Source organism: Chiloscyllium plagiosum, chromosome 34 (genome assembly GCF_004010195.1).
Source record: "Chiloscyllium plagiosum isolate BGI_BamShark_2017 chromosome 34, ASM401019v2, whole genome shotgun sequence".
Classification (NCBI taxonomy): domain Eukaryota; kingdom Metazoa; phylum Chordata; class Chondrichthyes; order Orectolobiformes; family Hemiscylliidae; genus Chiloscyllium; species Chiloscyllium plagiosum.
In genome coordinates, this window is record NC_057743.1 from 31,515,229 (window position 1) to 31,531,488 (window position 16,260).

The following is a 16,260-nucleotide window of genomic DNA, read 5'->3' on the forward strand; positions in this document are numbered from 1 at the left end:
GGTCAGGCAGCATCCAAGGAACAGGAGAATCGACGTTTCGGGCATAAGTCCTTCTTCAGGCCTCATTCCTGAAGAAGGGCTTATGCCCAAAATGTCAATTCTCCTGTTCCTTGGATGCTGCCTGACCTGCTGCGCTTTTCCAGCAACACATTTTCAGCTCAGTTAAGAAATATATCAGCCATGATGAAATGGCAGTGCAGACTTGATCGACTAAATGGCCTAATTCTGCTCCTGTATTTTATGGTCTTATAGTTTTATATCAGTCCTTTTCCCTCAGCTTCCTCTGATATCTATATTTGGAAGGGAAAGTGAGGTCTGCAGATGCTGGAGATCAGAGATGGAAATGTGTTGCTGGAAAAGTTTCTGTTTGAGAATGTGGCTGAAGAGCTTCTGTGCAGAGGAGATGACCTGGGGGGTGCAGTGAGAGAGGGACTCACTGAAACCTTTGTAGAGGGAGAAGGGCTAATGCCCGAAACGTCGATTCTCCTGTTCCCTAGATGCTGCCTGACCTGCTGCGCTTTTCCAGCAACACATTTCCATCTATATTTGGAACCTTAACAACTCCTGGTCGTATTTTCCTTATAAGAGTGAAGAAGTTTCTCCTAAATTCTTGTTTGAATGTATTAGTGACTAATGACTATGAACCTGAATTTTGAACAGTTCCCACCAGTGGAAATATCCAATCTATCAACTTACTTGATAACTGAATGACTTTGATATCTATCGAGCTGCCTAAGGTTATCACCAGGAGGTAAATTGCCTGTGCAGGTAAAAGCGTAAGTAAAATTGATTGTCTCTCCATAGGCTACTGCATGTCCAGAGGAAAGGTACGATGTTACAAAGTGCTACAATAGAATGACACTTCCAGAACTTCAAATGAAATTTGATCTCAATGTGAGTAGATTTATTTCAGTGATTGCTTCCTGTCGGTACACATTATACATTAGATGTTAAGAATGATATCTAGGTTAATACTGAGGAGAAATGTAATGATTGATTGACTGTCTGGTTCCATATTTGTCAGTACTGTTCAGATTGGTTCCATTGACTCTGACAGATCCTCTTTATATGTCATTCTCCCATCTGTATACTTTAGCCACCACATAGCCTTCTATATGGATACGAATCATTGTAATCTTCAGCTCATTAATATCTCCTTCACTGTGTCAGCCATTGTGCCTTTGGGTGTTTTAAACATTCTTGTTCTCTGTGTCTTTCTGTCAAAGAAGTGAGAATATTGGTTCTTGATGAGAATATGGAATAACTTAACTTGTCCATAGATTTTTTTTTTGTGCTTTGCTTTCTGTACACCTTCTGGCAAGTATGATTATTGGTAGCTAAATCCAATTTGTATCATTTTAATATCCAGTCTCTTCTATGGTATTATTGAACAAACAAGTGTTAACTACTCAATTCTTTGATTCATGCCTGTGCCTCCAGGGATTTAACTGGACACAGTTTCTTCAAGGGATTCTGGCTAGCGTTGATATTGAAGTCCATCCAGAAGAAGAAATTGTGGTTACTGACGCTGACTATCTTCAGAAACTCAAGCATATTCTCCCAAAATACTCAAAGAGGTAAAGATACCAGATTCTAAATTGTTTTGTCGTGATTTGTGAGATTTGCTTCAGTTTCATTTTAGTAATTGGAAATGTTCCGATCCCATTCGGTAGACAAACTCACATTTCTATTGCAATAAATCACCTTGCCTATCCCCTCAGCAGACATGGCCAAAGTAAACTCAAAGAGAAGCCAATGGTGGCTACCCATTTTGCTGCAAATAAAACAATGTTTTACCAAAGAGTATTATTTTCACACTGAGATGAAGGAATAGAAATATAGAAAACTGATGTAGGAGTAGGCCATTCTGCCTTCAAGCTGCTGTTCCATTCAATATGATCACGGCTGATTATCCAACTCCATTCCCTGTTCCAGCTTTGTCCACATATCCTTTGATCCCCCTAGTCCTAAGAACCATGTCTCACTGTTCGACAACATTCCCCAGGGCTCTACCATTAATTGTGTAAAATTCCTGCCCTTGTTCATCTTACCAAAATGCAACACCTCACATTTATCCGAATTAAGCTTCATCTGCCACTCCTCGGCCTATCGGTTCAATTGATCAAGATCCTTTTGTAAACTTTGATAAGCTTCTTCACTGTCCACTATATCACCAATTTTGATGTCATCCACAAACATACTAACCATGCTTCCTATACCCTCATCCAAATCATTTATATGAATGAGAAACAACAGTGGACCCAGCACCAATCCCTGCAGAACACTGCTGGTCACAAGCCTCCAGTCCAAAAAACAATCTTCCACCTGGGCATGACCAAATTCTGTCCGTATATGCTGTAGTTGTATAGAGGTGATTGGAATCTCTTTGAATAGTTTAAGACCATTGTCATCGTTGATAACCTAGAGTACAAAGCAACTTCATGTAAGCATGTTATCGTGTCTGTCGCTAATGTTGTGCAGGCATATTCAATCCATTCATGTGAGATGTTCTTGCCTGTACATCCTGTTGACCCTTAGTCTTTATAGTAAACCTCTCTGGTTTTTGACTGATTTTTGAACTCCTTTACATATTTGAAGAGAGTCATCTTTTTAAAATACTCAATTATTTTTCCATATACAATGCCTGGAAAAAGGTAAATGCAAAATCATTTTAATAGCCATTTCTACACTTTGTTTATATTGGACTTCAGCTACCAAATCTTATGCTTTTAACTCTCTTGTATTTTTAGTACTCTTCAGAACTACCTAGCTTGGCAGCTGATCTTGGACCATGTTAACAACTTAAGCCGGCGCTTTAAGGATGTCCATGCCAAATACCAGAAGGTATGCAACCATTCAAAATCTTTGTTAAGCTTTGCTGAGATATTATTTGTCCATATAATATTTGTTGTTGCATATCTTAACAATTTCTTTTTCATTCCTATATGCTTTGATCATAATTGCAAAAGATATAGATGATATTCATGTGGATCTAGTAAATGAATTTAAAGTATTGCAGTTTGTTTAGAATTTGTAAGAAAATGATGGGTTCACACTCTGCTAAAGATTCCACTGTCTCCCAACCTCAGATCCGAACCCTCTGATCTACCACTAACTGCTCCATGAATCCTTTCTGGGCCACAGAGTCTGTACCCCACTCACGTTTGTGTTAACTTTTCCAAAGTGAATTTGAGCAATTGATTCTGGATTAGTGGTGCTGATGAAGGGCTTTTGCCCAAAACGTCGATTTTACTGCTCCTCGGATGCTGCCTGAACTGCTGTGCTCTTCCAGCACCACTAATCCAGAATCTGGTTTCCAGCATCTGCAGTCATTGTGATAACCTTGAGCAATTGATTGTCAACTGGAAGGGGAGCTAATGTATTGCAGTTGGAGAATTATTCTATCTGTCCCAAGAAGAGATAACAAAAGAGAGAGGAGATTTTAAAAAAAAGATATGTGCACCAAAAGAGAAGAAATGCAGAAATAAAAGTTATGAGACAATCAGCGTGGGATAAAGACAAAATGGGAGACTCTAAGATGTTTCACTCCTCTGCTAAAAGATTAATGGATTTATAAAAATCCAATAAAATTGATGTACACATTTGAGAAAGAAATATTTGTTTCAACATGTCTGTCCTGACATTTTAAAACAATTCAGAATTCTTTTCCTCATTGAATATTTTGCCAAGTTTCTCCTTCAAGATGCAATCATCCCCACCTCAACGAGAGAGGAAAAGTAATCCACTCTTGAAATAATCAACTCCATAAAGTCTTAACATGTTAGTCCGTTTAAATGTACACAAAGAACTATGAACAATTCCATTGACCAATGTGCGACTAGAGAAAAATTAAATCCTACTGAAAGAAAATGCATAAAAGTGAGTGACTGAAAGTGTGTCAGACATGCACAGTAATTTAAATCAAAATCGATGTAAACGTACCACTCCCCTTATAAATGTGGACATTTAGTACATTTTAGCTATTAATCATAATTAGGACATTTCCTCTGAGTTTAATATTGTGTTTGTTTTAATCCTATAGAATGTTCAACTTTTAAATGTCACATATTAATATGTGTTTTCACTAAACAGCAACACTCCTGCACCTCCTGGTATTCAATACATTCTGCAAAAGTCCTCTCTGTTGGACTATAGCCTGGTATCATGTGATTTCAATTTCGTCCAACCAGTCCAACTCCAGCACCTCCATATTCTGCAAAAATGCCAGATATACAGGAATACTTCCTCATTTTTGACTTCTAGCTCGACCATGACACATGGTTTCTCTGCTTATTAGCTTATCTCTGTTTTCTAGTCTAAGTATTACATCTCTGCTCCTTCTCTCCTGACCTGCTATTTTTGAACTGACTGCTTTTCAGTGTACACTTTGTGATCTTCAGTCCATCGGATATTGGGATTGTTCAGGGGATTTCAAGAGAGTCGCACAGCACAGAAACAGACCCTTCGGTTCAACCTGTCCATGCCGACCATAATCCCAAACTAAACTAGTCCCATCTGCCTGCGCTTGGCCCATATCCCTCCAAACATTTGTTATTCATGTCCTTATCCAAAAGTCTTCTAAACGTAACTGTACCCACATTCACCACTTCCTCTGGAAGTTCATTCCACACGCGAACGATTGTTTGTATAATAAAACTGCCCCATATGTCTTTTAAAATCTTCCTCTTCTCATTTTAAAAACATGCTCCCTCAACTTGGAGTCTTTCACCCCAGGGAAAAGACACCTGCTATTCACCTTATCTATACTCCTCATGATTTTATAAACCTTTATAAGGTCACCCCTCAATCTCCTATGCTCAAGTGAAACAAATTCCAGCCTATCCAACCTTTCCATATAACTGAAACCCTCCATGCCCAGCAACATCCTGGTAAATCTCTTCTGAATCATCTCTAGTTGAATAATATCCTTCCTATGACAGGGTGACCAGAACTGCACACAGTACTCCAGAAGAGGCCTCACCAATGTCCTGCACAGCCTAAAAATAATGATCCAACTCCTATACTTTGAGGTCTGAGCAATGAAGGCAAGCATGCCAAATGCCTCCTTAATTACCCTATCTACATGTGACGCAAACTTCAAAGAATTGTGTCCCTGAAGCTCTAGGTCTCTCTATTTTACAACATTACCCAAAGCCCTGCTTTTAATTAGATAAGTTATGCCCTTTTTTGCTTTACCAAAAAGCAATACCTCACTTTTGTCCAAATTACACTCCATCTGCCACTCTCCAGCCCTTTGACCCAATTGATCAAGATCAGTTTGTAAACTTAAATAATCTTCTTCACTGTCATGTGAGATGGAGAAGATTAGTTTTCTTCTTTAAAAACAAATCACTGCTCCATTAAATACATCTCCTACCTCCAACTTCTCAGTCCAGAGGTATGCATACTCAAATGTACATATCCCACTTTTTGACCTATTCAATGATCAGAAGATCTGACTTTGTTTATTCATTCACAAATGCTAGCCAGTGATGTTCATTCATAAACATCACTGGCTAGCATCTACTGTCCTTTTCTAATTGCCCAGAGGGCAGTTAAGAGTCAACCACATCTAATATCTTGGTTATGTAATTTTGACATTTTATTGACTTTATTGATTGTTCAGGTTGTAAGTTTGCTCGCTGAGCTGGAAGATTTGTTCTCCAGCATTTCATCACCATGCTAAGTAACTTCATCAGTGAGCCTCCATTGAAGCATTGATGTTCTGTCCCACTTTCTATTTGTGTGTCTTGGTCTGTTGTATTGGGTGATATCATTTCCAATTCTTTTTCTGAGTGGTTGGTAAATGGGGTCCAAATGGATATGTTTGTTAATGGAGTTCCAGATTGAATACCAGGCCTCTAGGAATTCCTGTACATGTCTTTATTTAGCTTGTCTCAGGATGGATGTATTGTCCCAGGATGGATGTATTGAACTAGTGTCCCTCTTTGACTATGTGATAGTTCGTCATGCCTTTTGGTGGCCCGTTGGTGCTTGTATATCCTGGTGGCTAGTTTCCTGCCTAGTGTAATGTTTGTTGCAGTCCTTGCAGGGTGCTTTGTATATGATGTTCATTCTGCTGGCTGATGGTTGGAGGCCCTATAGATTCGTCAAGAGCTGTTTCAGTGTGTTAGTTGGTTTGTGAGCTATCATGATGCCAAGGGGCTGGAGTAGTCTGGTCATCATCTCCGAAATGTCTTTAATGTAGTGTGGTGTGGTTAGAGTCTCTGGACATGTTGTGTCTTCTTGTTTAGGTCTGATGTGTCAGAATCGGCAGACTGTGTTTATTGAGTACCCGTTGTTCCTGAATATGTTGTAGAGGTGTTTTTCTTCCGCAACTCGTAGTTCCTGGGTGCTGCAGTGTTTGTAGCTTGTTTAAATAATATCCTCATGCAGCTCCATTTGTGGGGTTGGTTGATTGTTGCTCTGCGCTGGTGGCCATGTTGAATGTGAGTCTATTGGGACTCAGTCTAGTTTCACTTCACCAGTCGCCATTGGAACACTATTTTTATCTTCCATTGTGATTGTTTGCATTAAATTTGATTGCTATTACTCTACTCATTCACATATCTTAGCCATTTCATTTTGTAGTTTCTGTGTTGTCTCCTTTAATTCCACATCTACCTCCTAGTCATTTACAAATTTATCATTTTGTCTTGAATTTCAGAATTCAAGTCACATGTCAATGAGAAATGGCAGTTATCAAGGATGTTTAATGTTTAGGAAGGACAGATAAGAAGGCAAAGGTGCTGGGGTTGTGTTGATAATAACTGATCGGATCAGTACATTGGCAAAGAAGGACCTCAGATCAGAAGAACAATGTGAGAAATCTGTTTGAGTGGAGCTGAGAAACAGCAAGAGGCAGCAAACGTTGGTTCAACTTATTACCAGGCCATCCAACAGTGGAAGTAGTGAGGGACATGGCATTAATTTTGAGATATGAGAAGCATGTAGCATGGGCAATACAATAATCATGGGTGAGTTCAATTTGCATATGCTCGGGTAAACCAATTGAACACTAAAGCTGTGGAAGGCAAGTTTCTGGAGTGTGTTGGGGAGAGCTTTATAGAGCAGTTTATTGAGGAGCCAACTAGAGGACAAGCTATTTTAGTCATAATATTATCCATTGACAAATGGCTAATTAATAATCTTGCTGTAAAAGAACCTTTAGGGATGAAGCAGATTCATCAAATCCATAGAATCTGCACTGACCCTCTGAAGAGCATCCCACCCAGACACAGCCCCCAATCCTATTCAATCGCTGCAATCCCACATTTGCCTTTTCCAAGAGTTTAGAGATTGGTCTTTATAATGTGAGACCAATGCCCATTAAAAGCTATTTATGACAGGTTTCTTGACTTTCCTCCTATGGTTTTTATCCATGAGATGTTCTGGAATCTGGGCCTTGCCCCTTGACATAGTTACACCAATGAAAGAAAGCATGAGTATAAATTATCATAAAGTAGAAGGAAGAAGCATTCATTGATGTGGGCCCCTCATCATCTCTAGATCAATGCCTTTAAAAAGCCTCTATTGCCCACTTAAATATTTAATTGGACCATAAAATGCTGGGTCACATTCCTGAAACAAATTAAAAGTACATCCCAAGAGGATCAAACTGTTCTGTCAGTGCAGCAGCTGCACCAATATTAATCGCTGCAGTTTCTACCATCAGTTAACATCATCACTGCTGGTTAATTGGCAAAGATAGCACTCAGCACCAACCTATGTTTCTGTCTCAACAATCCTGTGACATGCATTTGTAGCAAATTTCAAATTTAAGAATTCTTAGGCAAACAACGTTCTCTTGTTACAAGCTTTATAAGAAATTTCAAATTTAGATTTTAAAGGCATCAAGGCTCATGGGCAGTAAGCAGGAATATGGTATCGAAGATCAGCCATGATCACGTTAAATGGCAGAGTAGGCTTGAACAGCTAAATGGCCTATTCCTGCTCCTGCTCTCTATGTTATTGTGTTAAGTTATTCTCAGAACTGTGGAAGTTTGGTTTTGCAGATCAGAGACGAAGGACAAAAAAGACATTCATTCATATTCTGCTTTTCATGACCATCTCAAAATGTCCACAGCCAATTCAGTACCTTTAAGTTTAGTCACTGATAATACAGGAAACACAACAGTCAGTCCACACACAAATGGATTGAGGGATATTTCTTGGCCAGGACACTGGAGATAACTCCTTTGCTCTTCTTCAAAACAATGTCTTGGGACTTTTGGTCTCCACCTGTTAGGGAAGACTGGGCCTTAGCTCAACGTCGCATCTGAAAAGTGGCACCCCAGACAATGCTTCACTGGCAGGTAAGCCTGGATTTATGTGCTCAGATCTTTGGACCAAGAATCCTGAGGTGGAGGTGCTACCAACTAAACTACAATCATCACTGAATGGTATTAGAGGTTTGAAGGATAAAATAGCCCACACATGTTCCAATGTGAGCATGACTAGCAAGGCCAATATCTGTGGTCACTTAAAATTTCCTTAAGATTGGGGTGATGAGCTATCTCCTTGAACTGCTGCAGGTGAAAGTACTGCAACAAATAGGTAGCAAGTGCCAGGATTTTGGTCCAGTGATGATGATGGAATAGCAATGAATGTACAAATAGGGATGGTGTTTAACTTGGTGGAGTGCTTAAACCTGAAAATGTTCCTATCCTAGCAGTCTCTGTCCTTTTTGGTACTGCAGTGGAGATCACTACAGTATGTTTGTGAAGTACCGTCGAAGAAGCTTTCATTTGTTGATGTAGTGTAAATAGTGCGTGCTGCAGCCATGTCACACCAGTGCTGTGGGGAGTTTGAGATGATGGGAGGCAATTAAGCAGACTGCCTTTTCCCGCATGGTGTTGAGTTTCTTGAGTATTGTCGCAGTTGTGCCTATCGAGACAAGGGGAGACGGTTCTATCATATTCCTAACTTGCACTTTGCAGATAATGGAAAGCCCTTGAGAATACCTAGTGGCTTATCCACTCAAATAATTTCAGTATTTATGTGAGGGTTCTAGCTGTTTCTGATCAATTGTCATGTTTTCTGCATTGTTAGAACTCAGAAAGCGAAATAAATCATCTCTTGTGGGATAAACCCCAGAAATAACTTACTGGGCAGTACACTTTCATAGTGAAGCCACTTCACATCAAAGGATTTTCATGAGATCAGCTCGTCATTCCTGATTAACATGAATGACTCAGTAACAGATGCAACAGGTCAGCCAGCATTTATTAAGATACAAGACAAGTTGACATTTTTAGGACAATTCTATTAAAACACAACAATAAAAGTTGTTATCAGAGTCCGAATCCTTTTAAAAAGTTGCTATAAATCTGAAGGCTTTTACAAATTTATTTCTTGCGTATGTAAGGTTGCTTCATTAGACTTTAAGACTTTATGACTTCAATCAGAAAATGAATAATGAGACTAGAGGGCGTTATTCAAAGCGTTGCCAAATAATTTAAGCTCCATTATGTGCTGCTTATTTACATGACTGCAGACAGTAGTAAATATTATTTGAAATATTGTGTAAGCAATGTCTTTCGTGTCCAGAAACATTTAACCAGAAGTAGATTTGAGTTTAATGCTGTTATTAATGTTTTTGGAAAAATACCTCTTTGTGACAAGAAAGAGACTCTCTGCATTTTGCATTTCATCACAAATTGCTAAATGATTCGTGTGATTTTGCTCCACCAATAAATTTGTTCATTTTTGATTTGGCTTTCTATAAGTTTTGAGAAACTGTCATATTGTACTTGGTCAAAACGATTGAGCCACAGAGAATTAGGACAGAAAATTTCAAAACCTAAAGATTCATTTGATGACGAGATTTTAATTTCTACCATACTGTTCAATCTCAGAATTCCAAAAAGACAACAATTCAAAGCACAGAATCACATTTCTGGTGGCAGAAAGTCGTTTCTAGAGTTTAAGTATAACAAAATATTTTATTGTTTTGCTTTCTCTTTTTGTTCTCTTTCTCAATGTTTATTTCTCTTTGTTTAATTTGACTCTAATTTATCCTTTAACTTCCTTCATCCTTCCTGTTCCCTTCTCTGTCCTTAAATTTTGTTTACAAAACCGGTAGACTGTTAGTTCCGTTACATGTTAATGTTCCAGATGCCCCACTGTGTCACTACCAGCTTGTGCTATCAACATCTGATGAGAAATGCATGTCCAGGTTCGGAACTAAATCTGCAGAATGTAGGCAACATAGGCATTCGTTATTTTGTTGACACAGCTCTGCCCTAGGGAAAGCATTGTTCAATTGATATCTTTCTATCTCAGATCAATTTCAGTTACTCAATGTTTATTTATGCAGAAAAAAGCTGGATCGAGTACTTGCATTTTCTGCTGTTGATATTTTAAAGAGCTGGTTGATTGACCATGTTATAGGACTGGAACCAAAGTATTTTTGTAAGAAAGTTATGATGGATTAATTAACTTTTAAAAAATTTTCATACGTAGCATATGACTAATTGGTTCTCTGCAGCATTTGCACTGGGCATTTTTTTTTACTTCATTAATGGGATGTGGGCGTCACTGGCCAGGCCAGCTTTCATTACCAATCCAGCTTTCAGAGGGCAGTTAAGAATCAACCACATTGCTGTGGATCTTGAGTCACATGTAGACCAGACCAGGTAAGGATGGCAGGTTCCTTCCCTAAAGGCCTTTGTGAACCAGATGTTTTTTTCTAACAGTCAGCAGTGGTTTCATGGTCATCATTAGATTTCTAATTCCAGATTTTTATTGAATTCATATTCTACCATCTGCCATATTAGAATTTGCACCCGGGTCCTGAAGACATGACCTGGATCTCTAGATTCACATTCGAGCGATAATACCAAGAAGCCATTGCCTCCCCTATAATGGGCATTGAAGTGCCATTGGCTGAAATGAAATATATGGAGAACCCTTGAGGATAGGTGAAGAGGCATGGAGGTTAGGGGAGGTGTGATGGCTACAGGGCTCTTTTCTGTTTTGCTGTTTTTATTGTCTTTGGGATGAAGTTACAAAACACCAACACAGACCTTTTAAATTTTCTGCCATGATACCCAGTAGCTATCTCTGCACTGGGACATAGCACCCATATTCCTGGAATGAAAATCCCACCTTAGCAGGCACTTTCTCCTCCTGTGTCAAGTTAGGACCTTTACTGTATCTCGCTATATCTCTCGAAGATGAAAACACACTTGTTCATAAGTCACTCCTGTATCCTTGGGCATTACATTGGATTCTCATCAAAGTTATGAAAGAATTGATGTCCTGTGGAATTTGGAAGCCAGTAATTATTTGTCCTGGAAATAATATTTGGTGATGCCGATATTTAAAATGTGGCATTTCTCTCATCCCTATTTTAGTGTAGATTTCAATGCTTGAAATAAAGAGCTCGGTGACTACATTATATGATGGAGGGAGGAACATCATCTGAAACTTTCATCGATTGATATCAATAACAAACATCCTTGGACTATAATTATTGCATCTTGTGCTGAAATATTTTAGAGCATTTAAATAATTAAACATTCCACCAATCTGCACCTGTAATGTTTCACAGGAAGGAATGATCAGCTTGTGTGTTGTTTAGATTAGATTACTTACAGTGTGGAAACAGGCCCTTCGGCCCAACAAGTCCACACCAACCCGCCACCCACCTCCCCTACATTTACCCCTTCACCTAACACTACGGGCAATTTAGCATGGCCAATTCACCTAACCTGCACATCCTGCACATGTGGGAAGAAACCGGAGCACCCGGAGGGAACCTACGCAGATACGGGGAGAATGTGCAAACTCCACACAGACAGTCACCTGAGGCGGGAATTGAACCCGGGTCTCTGGCGCTGTGAGGCAGCAGTGCTCACCATTGTGCCGCCCACATGTCTGGTGCATTTATTAAGAAACACCAGAATACTGAATGAATCATATTTCAAGTAGCAACATAGGATCTTCAACATCCATTTAAGTGCAGCCCCTGATAACACTTAAATAAAGCAAAGAACTGCAGAGGCTGAAGATCTGAAACAAAAACAGAAATTGTTGGAGAATCTCAGGAAGTTTGGTAGCATCATGGAGAGAAAATAGAGTTAATATTTCAAATCCAATGATCCTTCTTCTGAACTTAGATTTGAAATGTTAATTCTTCTTTCTCTCCACACATGCTGCCAGACCTGCTGAGTTTCTCCAGCACATTCTGTACTTGGTAAGATCCAGTTTATTTGAAGGGCATTTCTGACAATGCGACCCACTCTTGCTACTTCACTGGAGTGATATAACTCTGTGTAATCCTCTTAAATGCCTTAATTCCTGAATCGATAACATTCTGACACAAAAACAAGCATGCTACTAAATAAGCCCTTTACATACTCTACATATTTTACATACTTTACATATGTACTTGCATTTCAGAATTACAACTGATACTTATCATAAGTTATGATAATGAAGAGGTAAACTCAGTTATTGAAGGCTGATGTTGGAGTCATTTACGATCACTCCACACTTTGTAATGCAGTGTTTAATCCTTTTTCATGTAATTGTTACACTCAGCACTAACTTATAATTAACTTTCATTGTCACAGGCATTGTTTGGTATTCGTCGGGAAGAAGCTCGTTGGCAAGAATGTGTCCGCAACATTAATAGCATGATGAAAAATGCAGTGGGAGCGCTCTATGTGAGAGAGGCATTTGCTGGCAAGAGCAAGAGAATGGTATGTACCTCACAAAACAGAGCTAGTCAATAGGTTTTTATTCTCCGCACAATGCCAACCAACATTTCACTTGAGAGCCTTTATCAAGAATGCTCAAAATGATTTCTTGTGTCCATTTTAATTGGCGTATGTAATCCAATAACATCAAACATCACTGTGGACAACAGCAGTGGACGGATGACGCTCAAGTGTCATGGACAAACTGTATGTGTTCCTATACTGTCCATGATCAGTATGTTTTTTTGATGACAGAGGTGTGTGTTTTCTTATTCTTGGAGAGTGGCACTCAACTAAATAATTCCAGCAGCAAACTTAAAAATGATTTTTTTTAATTTATGAATTAAGTGCAATATCACACCCACACATTCACTCTCACACTCTAAGACATCCAAAAACTTGGTACAGCTGAATTTAAGATTCTGATTTTACTTTTTAATTGGTCAATGAATGGGCATGTTACTAGCTTAGGCGACATTTATTGTCCATCCTTATTTGCTCTTCAAAAAGTGGTTTTGAGACATCTTGTTAAACCACTGCAATCCAGGAAGTGTAGGTACACTTACAGTACTTGGGAAAATGGAGTTCCAGAAGTACAAAAATCAGTATCAGATTTACAATTACCAGTCTTGCTCATGGCAGATCTACAGTTTCCAAGGTGGTTTAGATCGTCTGCTTTCAAGACATTGCTATTAATTACCTTCATTGCTTGTTAACACGCAGCCGGATCATGATTTGCTTTTCTGACTGCTAAACTGTTAGTTTACAGTAAAAACAGAAATTAATGAAAAAACTCAGCAGGCCTAGCAGCATCCAAGGTGAGAAAACAGTCAATGTTTCAAGTCTGATGACTCTTCATCAGAATTTGTTCATTAGTGTTATGGGATATTTCATGTCCATCTGAGAGAGTAGATGGGGCCTTGGTTTAACTGAGGAGGGTGCCTCTGATAGTGTAGCTTTTTCACATTGTCAGCACCGGAGCCTGAATTTGATGTTCAAGATGGACCTAAACCTACAGCCAGCTGACTGAAAGATGTAAGTTTTGCCACCCGAACTACAGTTAATATTTACGCAGCTGTTATGTTAAGAGGATTTTTAAAATATTTATTCACTGAATGTGGGTATTGCTGGTTGCACCAGCATTTCTTTTCCATCCCTGATTTCATTGGAGAAGGTAGCTGTGAGCTGCCTATTGAACTGCTGTAGTCTGTGGCATATAGGCAGGCACCTGATAGGGAGGGAATTCCAGAATTTTGACTCAGCAACATTGAAGGAACAATGATATATTTCCAAGTCAGGATGGTAAATGGCTTGGAGGGGAACCTAAAGTTGGTGTTGCTCCCATGTATCTGCTGCCCTTATCCTTGTGGGATGGTGATAGTCCAAGAGCTATTGTTTCTCATTGGACATTTTTCTCTTTTCAGATAAAGGATTTAATTGATAAAATTCAAGAAGTGTTTATTGAAACATTGGATGAGCTGGAATGGATGGATGGTCCTTCAAAACAGAAGGCACAAGGGAAGGTCAGTTAATGATACGTGTACATGTCGTTCTGCTGTAACATGCATCTCGTTCATGCAAATTTCCTATAACACAATTGACATGTTGGGGACAGTGTTTCTATAGCCCAAACTTTTAAAGGGTGTATTGTTATAATGCGAATGTGGCCCCATTAGTTTAAATTGTGTTGTTATTTCCTTATACACGGGGTTGCACAAAATGGAACTACCCTGTTTTGCAGAACCGACTGTAGCTGGTTTCTCACGATTGCTACTGTAGAGTGGGGGGTGCAGGGCCGAGTGAATGTGAGGAAGTGATCTAATAAAAAACCGTACAGTGAAATATTAAATAGATCAGGCTGGATCCCAGAATTATATTGCCTCAAGAATTTCACTTTGTCGTTGTCATGGGAAAAGCAAAATTTTGAATTCCCTATAGAATGTTAGCTTTTCTCAAGTTGGGCAGCAGTTAGATTACAACAATTAGTCTGAGCATCCCTATCAAATAGAATGGAGAAAAATATCCTGTTTTCCTTTTCCTTTCTCTTCACTGTTTATATAGACATCGGCTCTTGGGTGAGCAATTCTGTGGCTATGTTTGACCTCAGTTAGTGAGATGTGTTGGGCTGTCCTTGAATGGAGAGTATCACAGCGAAACCCTGTCCTTACCTAAGGTTCATACCAGAAAGCCCTGAATTGTGATGAGCATTGGGAAACCTGTTTGAGGGTACTGTTTTAGGCAATTGTTAATCCAAATCTCAATTACAAAAATAACAGTTGGTAATGAACAATAATTAGATTAGATTAGATTCCCTACAGTGTGGAAACAGGCCCTTCGGCCCAACAAGTCCACATCGACCCTCCGAAGAGTAACCCACCCAGACCCATTTCCCTCTGACTAACGCACCTAACCTTTAAGTGTTGTTAATTGTTTTGAACATCCCTTTATATATGTTTCTCAAAGGTCCTGGCAATAAGAGAGAAAATTGGATATCCAGACTACATCTTGGAAGATGACAATCCCAGGCTGGATGAGGAATATAAACATGTGAGTATAGTAGATTTTGGGATCAATTGACAATAGACATAAACTTGTGTTCACCTACATAATATCTCCTCTCTGTGAAATGCCATGACAAGGCACATTTCTTAAATGTTAAGTGGTCAAAATTATGGCACTCCTGTGTCACTGCCAGAAGCATACTGAGCCAGGGCTCACCAAAGTCTGTCGAGGCAGATGTTGTTCACAAAATGTGCAGGGCAAGTATTTCACCCTAGTTAGGACATCCAAGGAAGTCTAGGACGAAGTTCAGAGTAAATTTCTTGAATGAGTTTTCAACTCTGACTATTAAATCCCAGGTTGGTACCTGGGATTTCGATGTTGTGGCTATTACGGAGACATGGGTAGAACAGGGACAGGATCGGCTGTTGCAGGTTCCAGGATTTAAATGTTTTAGTAGGGTCAGAGGTGAGGGTAAAAGAGGGGGAGGTGTGGCATTGCTTGTCAAAGATAGTATTTCAGCGGTGGAAAGGACGATGGATGAAGACTCGCCATCTGAGGTAGTTTGGGCTGAGGTTAGGAATAGGAAAGGTGAGGTCACCCTGTTAGGAGTTTTCTACAGGCCTCCTAATAGTCCTAGAGACGTAGAAGAAAGGATTGCAAGGATGATTCAGGAGAAGAGTGAAAGTAATAGGGTGGTTGTTATGGCGGACATTAACTTTCCAGATATTGACTGGGAAAGCAATAGCTCGAGTTCGTTAGATGGGTCGGTGTTTGTCCAATGTGTGCAGGAGGGCTTCCTGACACAATATGTAGACAGGCCAACAAGAGGTGAGGCCATACTGGATTTGGTTCTGGATAACGAACCAGGCCAGGTGTTAGAATTGGAGGAAGGTGAGCACTTTGGGGACAGTGACCACAATTCAGTGACCTTTACTCTAGTGATGGAGAGGGATAAGTATGCACTGCAGGGCAAGAGTTATAGCTGGGGGCAGGAAAATTATGATGCGGTGAGGCATGACTTAGGATGCGTGGCTTGGAAAAGTAGACTTCAAGG

At 39.5% G+C, this 16,260-nt stretch overlaps 1 protein-coding gene across 2 annotated transcripts in view; it reads left to right on the plus strand.

Moving 5' to 3' along the window:
* mmel1 (membrane metallo-endopeptidase-like 1) overlaps nt 1-16,260 on the plus strand; it is a 61,455-nt gene that overhangs the window by 25,793 nt on the left and 19,402 nt on the right. For both annotated transcript variants that reach the window (XM_043676072.1, XM_043676073.1), the window contains exons 10-15: nt 805-894; nt 1,441-1,577; nt 2,751-2,844; nt 12,579-12,707; nt 14,129-14,227; nt 15,168-15,251. In XM_043676072.1, coding sequence (XP_043532007.1) covers nt 805-894; nt 1,441-1,577; nt 2,751-2,844; nt 12,579-12,707; nt 14,129-14,227; nt 15,168-15,251 — 633 coding nt within the window. The remainder of the gene's footprint in view (nt 1-804; nt 895-1,440; nt 1,578-2,750; nt 2,845-12,578; nt 12,708-14,128; nt 14,228-15,167; nt 15,252-16,260) is intronic.